This window comes from Girardinichthys multiradiatus, chromosome 2, assembly GCF_021462225.1.
Source record: "Girardinichthys multiradiatus isolate DD_20200921_A chromosome 2, DD_fGirMul_XY1, whole genome shotgun sequence".
NCBI classification, from domain to species: domain Eukaryota; kingdom Metazoa; phylum Chordata; class Actinopteri; order Cyprinodontiformes; family Goodeidae; genus Girardinichthys; species Girardinichthys multiradiatus.
In genome coordinates, this window is record NC_061795.1 from 48,384,742 (window position 1) to 48,398,667 (window position 13,926).

Below are 13,926 nucleotides of genomic sequence, written 5' to 3' on the forward strand. Positions count from 1 at the left end.
CAAACATTAGGTGACTTCCGATTAGGAATCAGTAGAAACAGGATTTGTTTGAGGTGAGAAAGTTTTTCACAGCTGCAGACTGAGCGTTAGAATGCCTGAATCAAGTTTGAGAGACTGTCAGGTGAGTGTTGGGTCTGCTAATCACAACAGGAAGAATAATAATCACATGTGGCGAGAAGTGAAAGAAATTCAGTTTCTTCGCTGTTCAGCGTTAAAAGACGTCGCTGAGTTATCCGAAGTTAAAGAGAGCTTTAAACTTTACAGCTGCGCTGGGAGGAACCGAGTTTTACGTCTGAACTGAACTTTGGATATTTGTGTGTAGGAAGTTTTCTGTGATTGTTTCGTTTTGGACCTGCACAGAACTTTGGTCACTTGTGTTTGTAAAGCGCTCTCTAAATAAAGGTTGATTGATCGAGAATAAGTTGCGCAATATTATCTGCTTTGCAGGCGTGGAAAGACGAGGCTCTCCCACTGTCCACCAGCAGTAACGAGGCGTGCAAACTGTATGACGCCATACTCACACAGGTACACTGCACAACACAACACACACACACACACACACACACGTTCCCTGCATGTTCTGGTAAATATAGGCTCCGATCGAAATCTAATCATCTATAACAAAGACAACAAAGTTATTATTTATATATTTATGGTGTATACAAAATCCTAAATTACAATATAACATATAACATTGTGCAGCCCTGCTGGTTATGGAAGCAAATCGTTACCATATTTCAAATGAAAAAGCATTTTCAGAAATGCTTTTTCATTTTAAGAATGTGGCTGCATTGTTTGACTCATAAATGAAATTAGTAATCAATAATCCTATTTGCATTTTAATTTTCTTCAAGACTGCACATTCTTTCACTTAATTAAAATGAAAAAGAAAAAGACATTTGAGATTTATTTTTCAGCAAATAGATACAAAACAATTTCCATTTGAAATGTAAAATTTGAAAATGAAAACGCATTTGCTGAAATGTTTTTTCATTATAAGAATGTGGCTGCATTATTTGACCCCTAAATAAAATTAGTAATCAATCATCCTATTAGCATTTGCATTTTCTTCTTCGAGGTCAGTGGAAAATTCAGATGCGGAGGACGTTAAATCTAATAAAACTCATTTTATTCATTTCTCTTTGGCAGTAATATTTTAACTCATCTACACACACATTCAGTTAAATTCAGTATTATTGAAAGTCCATTTTTTTCAGTAATTCTGTCACTAAGGCCCTGTTGGCACAGCAATGATCCATTGAAAACGGGGTTTTTCTTCCCACACCTCCACAATCTCTGTTCACATGGCAACAGTAGAGGTGTGAAGATGGTGTACTTCACCCGCCACACCACTAGATGGCGGTATGTTTCTTGAAAGTCAACATAAAATAAGCACTTTGTTGGAGAACCATCATTAGATTCAAAAGACTAACTCTGTAATCTGCCATTTTTATCTTCTTCTTCTGTGGGTTTTGAAGTAGTCGGCAGCCGTTATGCGGTGCACCTGCCCATTAATTTCTACTAATTTTAGTCACATTTGTCGTTTAAACAGGCCTTCAGTGAAACACATTTTATAGAACAATTCCACACAGACTGCTGTTTTCAAGCCTTCATATGTGATAATTATGATGATTTTCTGCTTGAGTTTGCTACGACTTGATAAGAATATTACATCAACATTTTTGATACAGAGTATGAGCTTAATGAAAGGTTTAGGGTATATTTAGTTAGGAGCCTAAAATTTAGTATTCTAACTAAATATTTAATGTGCAAGCTAAATATTAAAATTGCTAGCTTAAATTTAGCATGCTAACTAAATAGTTTGGAGACAAAAATTTTGCTTGCTAACTAAATATTTAATTTGCAAGCTATATATTAAACTTGCTAATTAAGTATTTAGTTTGGAACTGTGATATTTCTAAATGTATGAAAGGCATGGTGAAAATTTGACTGAAAAATGAGCCCTAATTTTTTTGTCTCATGACAAGCTAAGAAATTTTAAATATTGCTATCAATATTTGACTGTGTAACTTTACAAACGGCAACCCATAGTTAAACCCATAAACACACACACTAACATCCTATTTTTGTTTATGTAGTATGTGAAATGGAAAAATGACGACACAGTGGGAGGAATCGAAGGATGCATTTCTGCCATCCAGATGGCAGACCCCAACTTTGGTAAGTAACTTGTTTCAGGATTGTTTCAATGACAGATGGTAATTATTTAAAAATATGTGCAACATTTGTTTAGAACACATAACAATGTTTCTTCACTAGGAGATGAGAGTGAATTATCACAGTGAATTATCATTTCTGGTTTATCAAAATGGCTTTCCGGTTGAATGAAGCTGTTTTTTAAGGATTAAAAAGAAGAGTAAGAGACGATTCCTACACAACACTGTGAAAAACTAATACTTCAAGTTGTTGGTGCTAAAGGTGGTTCTGCTGAATCATGGGGTGTACTTTATCTTAATCTCTTGACTCTAAGTTACTTTAGCATGTGTTGCTATGGAAACGCACCTTAATATTAAGACACACAGAGGAGATGCAAAGCAACTAAGCTGCACTAGTCTGAAAATTACATTATGATGAATTTATCATTCTTCCTTTTATAACATCATTAAGCACAGTTACTGGATAGATATGAAGCAATATTCAAGCTCAGATTGCTGCACATCAGCCAAGCTTCAGGTGACTATCAGGGCATACGCTGGTCTGGCCTGATAACATGATCATTGATGAGTTGCTTTTAACCTTCTTCTGTACCTTTCATATAACTTCATCTGTGGTTTACTACCAGACAGAAGTGAAAATTCAAAAAGATCATCTTTCTTGCAGTAGAAGCCCTTCTGGCTCTGAAACGGAATGCCAGAACCTTTACAAGAGCATGTGATTTTTCATGTGAATTGCTATGCTGCAGTGGGGAAATTCAAAAAGAAAAAATATTTATTTATTTATGCCACAGTTATGGGTCATGTGATCAGTACCGGGCTGGACCTGGTGGCCACAACTAGCAGCCCCCGGCTGGATGAGCGTCTGGCCAGCGCTGTGAAGCGAACGGTGGAGCTCGCCAACAGCCAGGATATCTCTCCCCGAGAGAAGCTCCACGTCAAAGCTGTGGAGCTCTTCTCACATGGGTAAGATCCAGAAGCAATCTGCTGCAGGACGTACGACCAAAACAGACCTTTTTCTTTAACAATGACACACATTTCTTCTAGGAATTATCCCAAAGCCTGTGAAGTATGGGAAGAAATTCTGCTTGACCACCCCACTGACATGCTGGCTCTGAAGTTTGCCCATGATACCTACTTCTACATGGGGGCCCAACTGCCGATGAGGGACTCTGTGGCCAGGGTGCTGCCCCATTGGAAACCTCACATGCCTTTGTTCAGGTATTGATGCAGCTTTATCAAGGTTCTATGGTACTGTTTAGGTGTGATACTGTTCAGCTTGCTTTGTCCACGACAAATAAAAATAAAGTAGAATCATTTTTGTTTTGATTGTTTTTGTAGTTCTAATGGTCTAATTGATGACAGGCCTATCGATAACACATTTAACAACTTGCCCAAGAAAAGATTTGGATTTAAAGTACTATATGAACAGGGAAATGGAAAAAAACCTAAAGATGTGATAAATGCTTTTTAATAAATTATTCTTTTGCTGTGAAAATCAAACCTTTAACACTAGGACTCCCAGAACTCTAACACTACTAGAACTCCCAAGCCCGTCAATTTGACGGCAAGCATTCTGGATGCAAGGCGGTGATGACGTCATCGCATTACATTGGTCAGAATGCTACAAGTTTTCTTGCACGCTATAAAATTATGGTTTTGACAAGAATTAATAATAGTATTTGATCAAAACCTCAGTCAGTCAGTCATTTTCTACCGCTTATTCCATAGTGGGTCACGGGGGAGCTGGTGCCTATCTCCAGCAGTCTATGGGCGAGACGCAGGGTACACCCTGGACAGGTCGCCAGTCCATCGCAGGGCAACACACAAACAACCATGCACACACTCATTCATACACCTAAGGGCAATTTAGAGACCAATTAACCTAACAGGCATGTCTTTGGACTGTGGGAGGAAGCTGGAGTACCCGGTGAGAACCCACGCATGCACGGGGAGAACATGCAAACTCCATGCAGAAAGACCCCAGGCCAGGAATCGAACCCAGGACCTTCTTGCTGCAAGGCAACAGTGCTAACAGCTGCGCCACCGTGCAGCTCAAATACTATTAATAATAGTATTTGATCAAAACCTATTATGTTTTATTATTATTTATAAATAGTACTGAAAAATAATACAGAGTAGTGGGTACATTTAAAAAAAAAGCTTTACTAATCTGACCAAAAGCTGGACAGCTACATGTTACGCCCCCCTTTCACTCCGCGGACATAAACTAGTGGTAAAAATGCCTTCAGCTCATCCACACTCATGTCCGAGGAGGAATCATCTCCTAAAACTCTGTGGGCCTCAGCCACGGCGCAGCCCTGAACATGGATAAGCATTTCGGCGTCCACCAAGCAGAGGAACGCAGTCTGGGCATCTTGGATCTGGTGCTCTGTCAACGCGTTCTGGTTCTGACGCCTCTCTCTACTTTCTTCCTCCCCTACCACTGTCCACACAGTCCCTTCCTTTCCTATCTCCTCCTCCTTCCCGGGTGTGCACTCGTCTTGCGATGAAAACGCTGTAAAGCGCAGAATAGATTGTTGTTACTGGGCTACTATATCTATGGCCTAACTTATTGTTTATTTATTTTTCCATTATTAGTACCTTGATTTTTAGTTTCTCTCCTGTCAGGGAGCTGGTTTGCTGGGTTTACAGCTGGGCACTGGGCACCTTGCTCGTCTCCCTGTCTCTGAACCTGCGCTGATTCTGGCACTGTTGCTGTCGTTTATATATTATTAGTTTACTAATCTGTAAACTATAGCCTAAAATGATAAAATGATTACATAGGCTAGTCTTTTACTACCTTGAAATAATGCGCCACCACCTCCTGCTAACGGGACGACTCGTGTTTTTTTAGCCGGGGGAGGTTCACTCTCTGACCCGCTGTCACTGGAACTGAATGCTGACCAAGAGCCGTCAGAATCCCTCTCGACCCAGAATCACAATCATGTAAATCTTGAAGCATTTCTAATGCCTCTTGAGCAGAAAATATCCTTCTGGAAGCCATTTGTAGGATGCCAACAATCTCCTTCTCAGACTGCGTTCTAGAGTGGCGGTTGCTAGGCAATGTTCGCGTGTATTGTCAGCCGCGGGAAACAAATGTTAATGTAAATAATACGGCCGTCAAAATAGCGGCTGTGGTAGTTAGAGGCAGAAATTCTTAGATCTTTTATTTACTTTATTTTTTAAAAATAGAGACATAGGAACACACAAGACACAGGTTTAGAAAAAGTCAGGATGCCAGGAAAATAAACCAGAGTTATTGCATGTCAAACTTTCAAAACCATCAAATTGACGGTCCTGGGAGTTCTAGTGTTAAAGTAATTACATTTATTCAGTTGGGAAGAAATCCTACATTTAAGATATGTTTTAGATGAACTCCTTTGTACCACATTCTTTTCATGTGCAGCTGCAGCTTTATACAACTCCCTTTTGGTCAGCACTTGGCCTTCTGTAATATTTCATCAGGTTGCAGAATACAGATAGGCATCTTTTTATTTTACCTTTCATCTTTGCACAATCTCTCCAGATCATCCCGAGTCCTTCATTCTCTTGGATGTTCTCTTCTTTTCAGCTGATCTCGCATCTTTTCTATTGGATTTAGCTCTGAGGGCTGAGATGGCCATGGAAGAAGGTTGATTGTCTGGTGAACCTTTTCTGTCTGTATGTTTTTGGTCGTCATGATGGCCTGTACTCTAACAGGGCTCCCAGGGCCTTGGTAAGAGAAACAGGCCCACAGCATCATAGATCCTCCACCATACCGAAATTTGGGCCTTTGGTGCTTTTCTGCATATTGATCCTTTGTTTCACAGCAAACCCACCTGGAGCATTTGTTGTTGCTCAGAATTAGATTCATCTGACCAAAGCACACGGTTCCAGTTAAAGTCCCAGTACACATTTACCTTTGTGATGGTAGGAAGGACAATATTTTTCATGTCATCATTCCTGGATAACCAGGTAGCTTTTAGATGGCATCTTATGGTTATCATGGAGACTGGGTGAATACATGATGCCCCTTTGCTGCAGTTTCTTTAACAATGACCATCATAGTTTAGTTATAAAATATATATATTTAGTTATATATGCTTATGTGACTTTTGTTGATGAGGGATTAATAATAATTATCACAGAGATTGTGTAAATTTGATTTAATGTTGGATTTTCTTTCTTGTGTGTGTATGTGTGTGTGTTTTTCCTCAGCTACCTGAAAGGACAATATTCCTTTGGCCTCCTGGAGACTCGGTACTATGACCAGGCTTTGGAAGTGGCCATGGAAGTGAGCTTCTCTCGTTGAAATGGTTTTCCTTTCTACGCCCTTTTGACAATACAGCAGCTCTGTGTTTGAGGCTATCTGCCTGTGCTGATTGTGTCAGTCCGCCATGTAACCAGTGCACCCTTCCACACTGAATGCTTCATGCATCTAAAGCAGCTGTGACATGAGTTTCTCCTAGAGAAAAGATTTGAGGGACATGAAAATAGGAGTTCCTCAAAGTCAGGAATGCAGTTATCAGTGAGCAACTTCTCCTGCGTGTGAATTCCTCCACCTTGTTCCAACCTTTTTTGTGCAGGGCCTCGCCTTAACCCCCGATGATGCTTGGTCCGTCCACTCTGTAGCCCACGTTTATGAGATGAAGGCAGAGGTGGACAAAGGCTTGAACTTCATGGAGAGCAGAGAGAAAGACTGGCAGGTGCTTTGATCACATCGTAGCCGTGTGTTTTTCTATTAGAACTTTGTTGTGGTTCAGATAGGTCTGAGTTAAAGTTCATATATTAAGAAAACACATTTGTGAGACGTGCGATATTTAATTCCAGGGATGTGACATGCTGGCCAGTCACAACTATTGGCACTGGGCTTTATACTTCATTGAGAGGGTAAGGACAATATTGGCTTTATTTATTCAAGAAGTCCTCGGTACGATGGGAGTGCTTGTGGATTTTATATTTGATTATTTATGGGTTCTTAATGTTGTGAAATTGACTGAAGTGTTTGTAGTGACCCTCTAGTGTTTTTGTTGCTTCATCCCTTGTAGGAGCAATACGAAGCTGCTCTACAAATATACGACTCCCAGGTGGGTTTTAAGGACAAGAACGGGATGCACAAACTTATCTGTAATCCACATTGGCCCAAATAACTGTCCATTAAGTTGCACCTCAACCACCATCAACAAAAAGTGGGTGATGCCTCTGCAGCTTCCTAAGGGACCTGCACATGTTTGTGTAAATCTGTTTTAAAGTCATCCAACTACCACAACCCAAGAGATACAGATTAAAAGTAAGGCGTGGTTCCCTTTGTGAGTCAAGAGGGTTGGTTAATTGCAAATAAATATTGACTCCAAATTTAAGATGTCGGAGCCAAAGAACCACCTCCACACATTTCAGTGTCAGCTGCCAAGTCTCATTTAGTCAGGATAAGACGAGACGGTGTGAAAAAAAAACTCTATTTTCTGAATCTTGGCAAAAACATTTCATGAGGTCACTTACCTCTGATGCGTTAGAAATTCTTAACTTAACAAAAATGTATAGACGTGGGAGAAAACTGACAAAATACATTTGGTCATATGGATTGTTCACATCAGTTTAAACAACTGTAAAAAAAAAAAAAGAGTTAACAGATAAGTAATAAAAACTAAAGGAAATCTTTTTTCTGATGATTTACAAATTACACCCCCACCACACCAAAACCCAGATATTGTCCACACAGGTGGACGATATCTGGTCCAGATGATGAAAACATCATTACTGAGCATTTTGAAGGATGTTCGTCCTGTTTAATCCTCAGACATTTCGTCTGAAAACCAGAACCGGATCCTGCAACACAACAGCGACCCAAAACATACCAGTAAATCCAAGGACTAGCTGAAAATTAAGCAATGCAAAGTTTGGGCCTAGTCAAAGCCCAGATCTTGATCTCATATACAGGTCCTTCTCAAAATATTAGCATATTGTGATAAAGTTCATTATTTTCCATAATGTCATGATGAAAATTTAACATTCATATATTTTAGATTCATTGCACACTAACTGAAATATTTCAGGTCTTTTATTGTCTTAATACGGATGATTTTGGCATACAGCTCATGAAAACCCAAAATTCCTATCTCACAAAATTAGCATATTTCATCCGACCAATAAAAGAAAAGTGTTTTTAATACAAAAAACGTCAACCTTCAAATAATCATGTACAGTTATGCACTCAATACTTGGTCAGGAATCCTTTTGCAGAAATGACTGCTTCAATGCGGCGTGGCATGGAGGCAATCAGCCTGTGGCACTGCTGAGGTCTTATGGAGGCCCAGGATGCTTCGATAGCGGCCTTTAGCTCATCCAGAGTGTTGGGTCTTGAGTCTCTCAACGTTCTCTTCACAATATCCCACAGATTCTCTATGGGGTTCAGGTCAGGAGAGTTGGCAGGCCAATTGAGCACAGTGATACCATGGTCAGTAAACCATTTAACAGTGGTTTTGGCACTGTGAGCAGGTGCCAGGTCGTGCTGAAAAATGAAATGAAGTGCTCCAAAATCTCCTGATAGCTAGCTGCATTGACCCTGCCCTTGATAAAACACAGTGGACCAACACCAGCAGCTGACACGGCACCCCAGACCATCACTGACTGTGGGTACTTGACACTGGACTTCTGGCATTTTGGCATTTCCTTCTCCCCAGTCTTCCTCCAGACTCTGGCACCTTGATTTCCAAATGACATGCAGAATTTGCTTTCATCCGAAAAAAGTACTTTGGACCACTGAGCAACAGTCCAGTGCTGCTTCTCTGTAGCCCAGGTCAGGCGCTTCTGCCGCTGTTTCTGGTTCAAAGGTGGCTTGACCTGGGGAATGCGGCACCTGTAGCCCATTTCCTGCACACGCCTGTGCACGGTGGCTCTGGATGTTTCTACTCCAGACTCAGTCCACTGCTTCCGCAGGTCCCCCAAGGCCTGGAATCGGCCCTTCTCCACAATCTTCCTCAGGGTCCGGTCACCTCTTCTCGTTGTGCAGCGTTTTCTGCCACACTTTTTCCTTCCCACAGACTTCCCACTGAGGTGCCTTGATACAGCACTCTGGGAACAGCCTATTCGTTCAGAAATGTCTTTCTGTGTCTTACCCTCTTGCTTGAGGGTGTCAATAGTGGCCTTCTGGACAGCAGTCAGGTCGGCAGTCTTACCCATGATTGGGGTTTTGAGTGATGAACCAGGCTGGGAGTTTTAAAGGCCTCAGGAATCTTTTGCAGGTGTTTAGAGTTAACTCGTTGATTCAGATGATTAGGTTCATAGCTCGTTTAGAGACCCTTTTAATGATATGCTAATTTTGTGAGATAGAAATTTTGGGTTTTTATGAGCTGTATGCCAAAATCATCCGTATTAAGACAATAAAAGACCTGAAATATTTCAGTTAGTGTGCCATGAATCTAAAATATATGAATGTTAAATTTTCATCATGACATTATGGAAAATAATGAACTTCATCACAATATGCTAATATTTTGAGAAGGACCTGTAGATTCTGTAGGGCAAATTGAGATGGGCTGAACATCCAAGAAACCCCTCCAACATCTTGCGGCTGGAAATGAGGAGTGGAGTAAACCTTCCTCAGACTGAAGTCAGAGATGGTAGATGATGAGACCTCCTCACTGAAGGTTTTTCAGCCAATGGGGGTAACACTTGCTATTGAAGGGCAGGGTGTCCTAACTTTTTCCTCAGTTAGAAAACTCAATTTTGTTTTTTGTTCACTTTATTTTCCAGTGATGAAAACCAATTAGACATTGACTTGGGAATATTTTGAAATAAACTCTGTACAAAGATTTAATCTGTAGAAGTAATGTTTACATGGCTGGAATATTTTCCTTCACTGTCTTTAAACAAAAACTACTTTGTGTTTTTTTTTTCCCAGGTATTTAAACGCAGTAAAGCCTCAGGTGCCATGCTCGACATTGTAGATGCTTGTTCAATGCTCTGCAGACTGGAGATGGAAGGTTGGTGTTATATGAAGGGATCCTGGGAATGCCAGATTTACTGTTTGATCAGGATTTAGGAAATAGTTTTTACTGTTCAATGTTTTCTAGTTGATGCCATTGTGCTAAATTAAAATGAGTTTTTTTTTTTTTTTTTATGTTACAATTGAGCAGTAGTAACATCTAATTTTACACAATTAAGAGTTTGGTCTGAAAGCAAAAAGATTGAATGAGGTGAGATGTTCTCAGTTTCTTTTTCCATTTTAATAAGATCCAAAATGGCTGCAGCAGAAATCAAGATAATTGGCCTGATTGGTGGAAACACATTTTTGAGTTCTTCTCAGTTTGATTGAATCAGCACCTGGGAAACTGTCTGCAGGTGTGTGTGTGAAGGACCGCTGGCGGGAGCTGCTCCAGATAACCCAGCCTCACACTGACGATCATGTCACATTGTTCAATGACCTCCATTTCCTCATGGTGTCGCTGGGAGCCAACGAGCCCGGGGCCAGTCAGCGCCTGCTGGAGGGCCTCCAGGAATTGGCCAAGTTAGTTCTGTGCCATTTCTCTTCACTGCGCACCTCAACACTGTCAGCTGAAATAAAGGCCACATGGCCCTTAAGTAAAACATGCATAAACACGTCTGAGTGTAGGATGCAAGGCCGATGATGAATGTGTCTAGGAAGAAGACACTGAGCAGCATTATCTGCTGGAGAAAGGGGGCTTCCCTCTGCAGCAGATGTTGTATCAGGAGCTGCTGTCTCTCAGAAGTACATTAGGAATAATTTTGTCCAAACAGTATTCCCCCCTTACACATTTTATTTGCTTCTTGTCACACTTAAATGTTTTAACTACTTTTTTTGCACTTGTTGCCTTTTACTGTCAGTAATCAGACAGGAAATGGGCAGACAGGGAAAAACATACAGCAAAGGACAAGAATCGAACCCCAGACAGCTGCATCGAGGACCAGGAGCTTCTATACATGAGACTCCCAGTCTCTATTTCTTATTGTTGAATCATAAACTTTCACCCTTAACCAAGACAAGTCAGGCTTTACATGCTGTTCTGGGTTCTTCTGTGACCTGCTGAATGAGTCTTTGATGCTCTTTTGAAGTAACTTTAGTAGACCACTCCTGGGAAAGTTCTCCACTGCTCTATTTATGGTTCTCTGCAGTCCCAGCCTCAGAAATGGCTTTGTAACCCTTTCTAGGCCAATAGATGTGAGTGACTTTGTTTTTAAGCTGTTATTACATTTCTTTGGTTTGGGGCATGATGTGTTCCTTTTTGAGATTGTTTTGCATACTTCCTGCTGTCTGTCAGGTTCCATTTCAATGATTTCCTGATCCTTCAGATCAGGGAGTAAGGAGGCCTGGCCTCTCTCTGGAAACTGAACCATAAACAGACGTTTCTGTTTACTCAGGTTATCTCTGTCTGATATCAAACATGTATTTGGTCTGAAGTATTTTATTGAGGCCAGAATAACCAGCAGAAATCTCAGTGAATTCTTTTTTCACAGCACTGTGTTTAAATCCTCCAGCAAGCTTCAGTCCCTCTCGAGCTTTGCATCTCCCTTCTTATACAACTTTAAAGATGTTGTTACTTCTACTTGGATTTATTGCACCGTTGTGGTGTGGAGTGTTTGGTCTTAGGTGAAGTTAAATCTTCTCCTTTTCTAGAGCAATATAAAAATGTCTTAATTTTATGTGTTTGCAAAATGAAAACAATTTTTATGCTTTGTTGCTCTGTTTAAACTATTTCCCTTCACAGGGAACCGGGCGACAATCAGCAGCATCAGCTGGCTAGGACCGTAGGCATACCAATGTGTCAAGCTATGATGGAGTACAACCAGGGCAACTACAGCCAAGCCGTGGCACTGTTGTACCCTTTACGTTACCGCATGGTGGACATTGGTGGCAGCGATGCACAGGTAAAGTGCACAGAGTTGAGCTTTACAGTAAAAAACAAACAGCAGCACTCCTATTGCACAGATAGAAAAACCTCTAACCTTGAGGGTTTGGTTTCTTTGGATCTCATTGATCACATTGTTTTTTTTTTTGAGGAAAAACAGAAATCCTTGATGTTGTAAAAATTCATCAGAAGTGAAGCCTGCTGTGCTTCAGAGCTACATTCTTTAGGACTAGAACCATGCTGCATAGTGTGGTGTCAGAATGCAGAGCACTGTGCATCATCGCATGAATAATAAATCTTTGTGATGGATGCTGATAGACCTGATGCATTTTATCTTCTATGTTCAAGCAAGAGTTTTCCAAGGTTCTTCAGTGCACTGATGATACAGGAGGAGAGCGGTAGATGCACTTTATATAGTGTAGCAAGATGTTTGCATTTACTAATGGGTTTCGTCCGTTGCTTCTTCCAGAGAGATCTGTTCAATCAACTCCTTATTCACGCAGCCATGAAGTCTGAGAATAAGCAGCATCAAAAATTGGGAAGGTAATGCCCAGCTGGTCACTTACTAGATGCTTCTGTTTTTTTAATTTGATTGTTCACAGTGCAAAAAGAAACTTGACTCTTGTTACAGAGCCTTGCAAATGGATTCAAACCCAAGCAACTTTATTTTATCACATTCCAACCACAAACTTTAATGTAATTTATTAGGATTTTACATAACAGGTCCACACAAAAGGCACATAATTAAAGAAAATGGACAAATTACTGTGGATATATATTCAACCCCTTTAACAACTCTGATCCCCCTAAAGTCCAGTGCAACACATTTCCTTCAGATGTCACCCAAGTACACACACACCAGTGTGTAACTGTCAGTATTCTCAGTATAAATACAACCGGGTCTTGCATGAATGAAGCCCTGGAAGAGACCCACCTTCTGCACCCTAAGGATACTGATCTGATACACCATTTAGAAAATGATGGAGCCCAGACTCCTAAATAACCCTTTAATCATTACTATGATCGACTTCAGTGTCGTTAGCCTGTTCCGCCGTACGTTCTCAGTTTTGATGGTGTAAACCTTGTGCACAACAGTGGGGGGTGCTCACTCAAAAGCATATCTGGGCACATCTGAATTGCCCTGTTATGTGCCTGTGTCATGTGGTTGGACTGCCCATTCAAAGTCCAGACCTGACTACACTCAGACTGTTATGAAAAGAAGAATGGACATCATGTTTTGTCTCTAGATGTAGAAGCTGGTAGATGGATACTTTCACTGGAGCTATAACTGCATCCAAGAGTGCTTCTACAAACTATTGACCCAAGTAGGCTGCAAGGTGTTGAATAGTAAAAGCATTTCTGTTTTCTTCTGTCCGCTTTTTTGTGTTGCTTTATGACAAAAACTCTCAACAAATTACATTGAAGTTTGTGGAAAGAAATGTGGAAATGATCAAAGTGATAAAACCTCTCATGTTAAGGATTCAGTTCATTTTTTCCGTATAAATCTACAAACATCTTTTTCTCCTGACTTCCAGATCTTTGCTGCCAGTATCAGTGTTGACCCAGACTAACCGCATCATAACTCCTGTTAATATTAATGTTCATCTTCATTGATCTAATCAAGGCGTTGAGTGTCTGTTCACACCAGGTCCTGCATCCTGTGTCCTTTCATCAGATCTTAGCTCCAGCTACAACTACATGCACTTAGCTGTAATCTTCTCTGAACTGTAATATCTCCTGACATCAAATATGCAGCGTGTAACAAATCGAATCAGTTCAGTAGTTAGTCCCTGAGTGGAGCCCAGGACCTGGCTGCATACAGACGGCTGATGAATGTTTGTAATCCGAGGATAAGCTCTGAATGAGGCCTGCATGCACACCTGTAATTAGTGAGTCACCCAGGA

General features: G+C 40.7%; 1 protein-coding gene across 1 annotated transcript in view; it reads left to right on the forward strand.

Moving 5' to 3' along the window:
* ttc38 (tetratricopeptide repeat domain 38) overlaps positions 1-13,926 on the forward strand; it is a 14,936-nt gene continuing 1,010 nt past the window's right edge. The window contains exons 1-13 of the mRNA XM_047353749.1: positions 1-121; positions 448-525; positions 2,100-2,181; positions 2,969-3,140; positions 3,222-3,395; positions 6,375-6,450; positions 6,743-6,862; positions 6,987-7,046; positions 7,205-7,243; positions 10,057-10,138; positions 10,497-10,662; positions 11,882-12,041; positions 12,492-12,565. Coding sequence (XP_047209705.1) covers positions 92-121; positions 448-525; positions 2,100-2,181; positions 2,969-3,140; positions 3,222-3,395; positions 6,375-6,450; positions 6,743-6,862; positions 6,987-7,046; positions 7,205-7,243; positions 10,057-10,138; positions 10,497-10,662; positions 11,882-12,041; positions 12,492-12,565 — 1,313 coding nt within the window. The 5' untranslated portion in view covers positions 1-91. The remainder of the gene's footprint in view (positions 122-447; positions 526-2,099; positions 2,182-2,968; positions 3,141-3,221; positions 3,396-6,374; positions 6,451-6,742; positions 6,863-6,986; positions 7,047-7,204; positions 7,244-10,056; positions 10,139-10,496; positions 10,663-11,881; positions 12,042-12,491; positions 12,566-13,926) is intronic.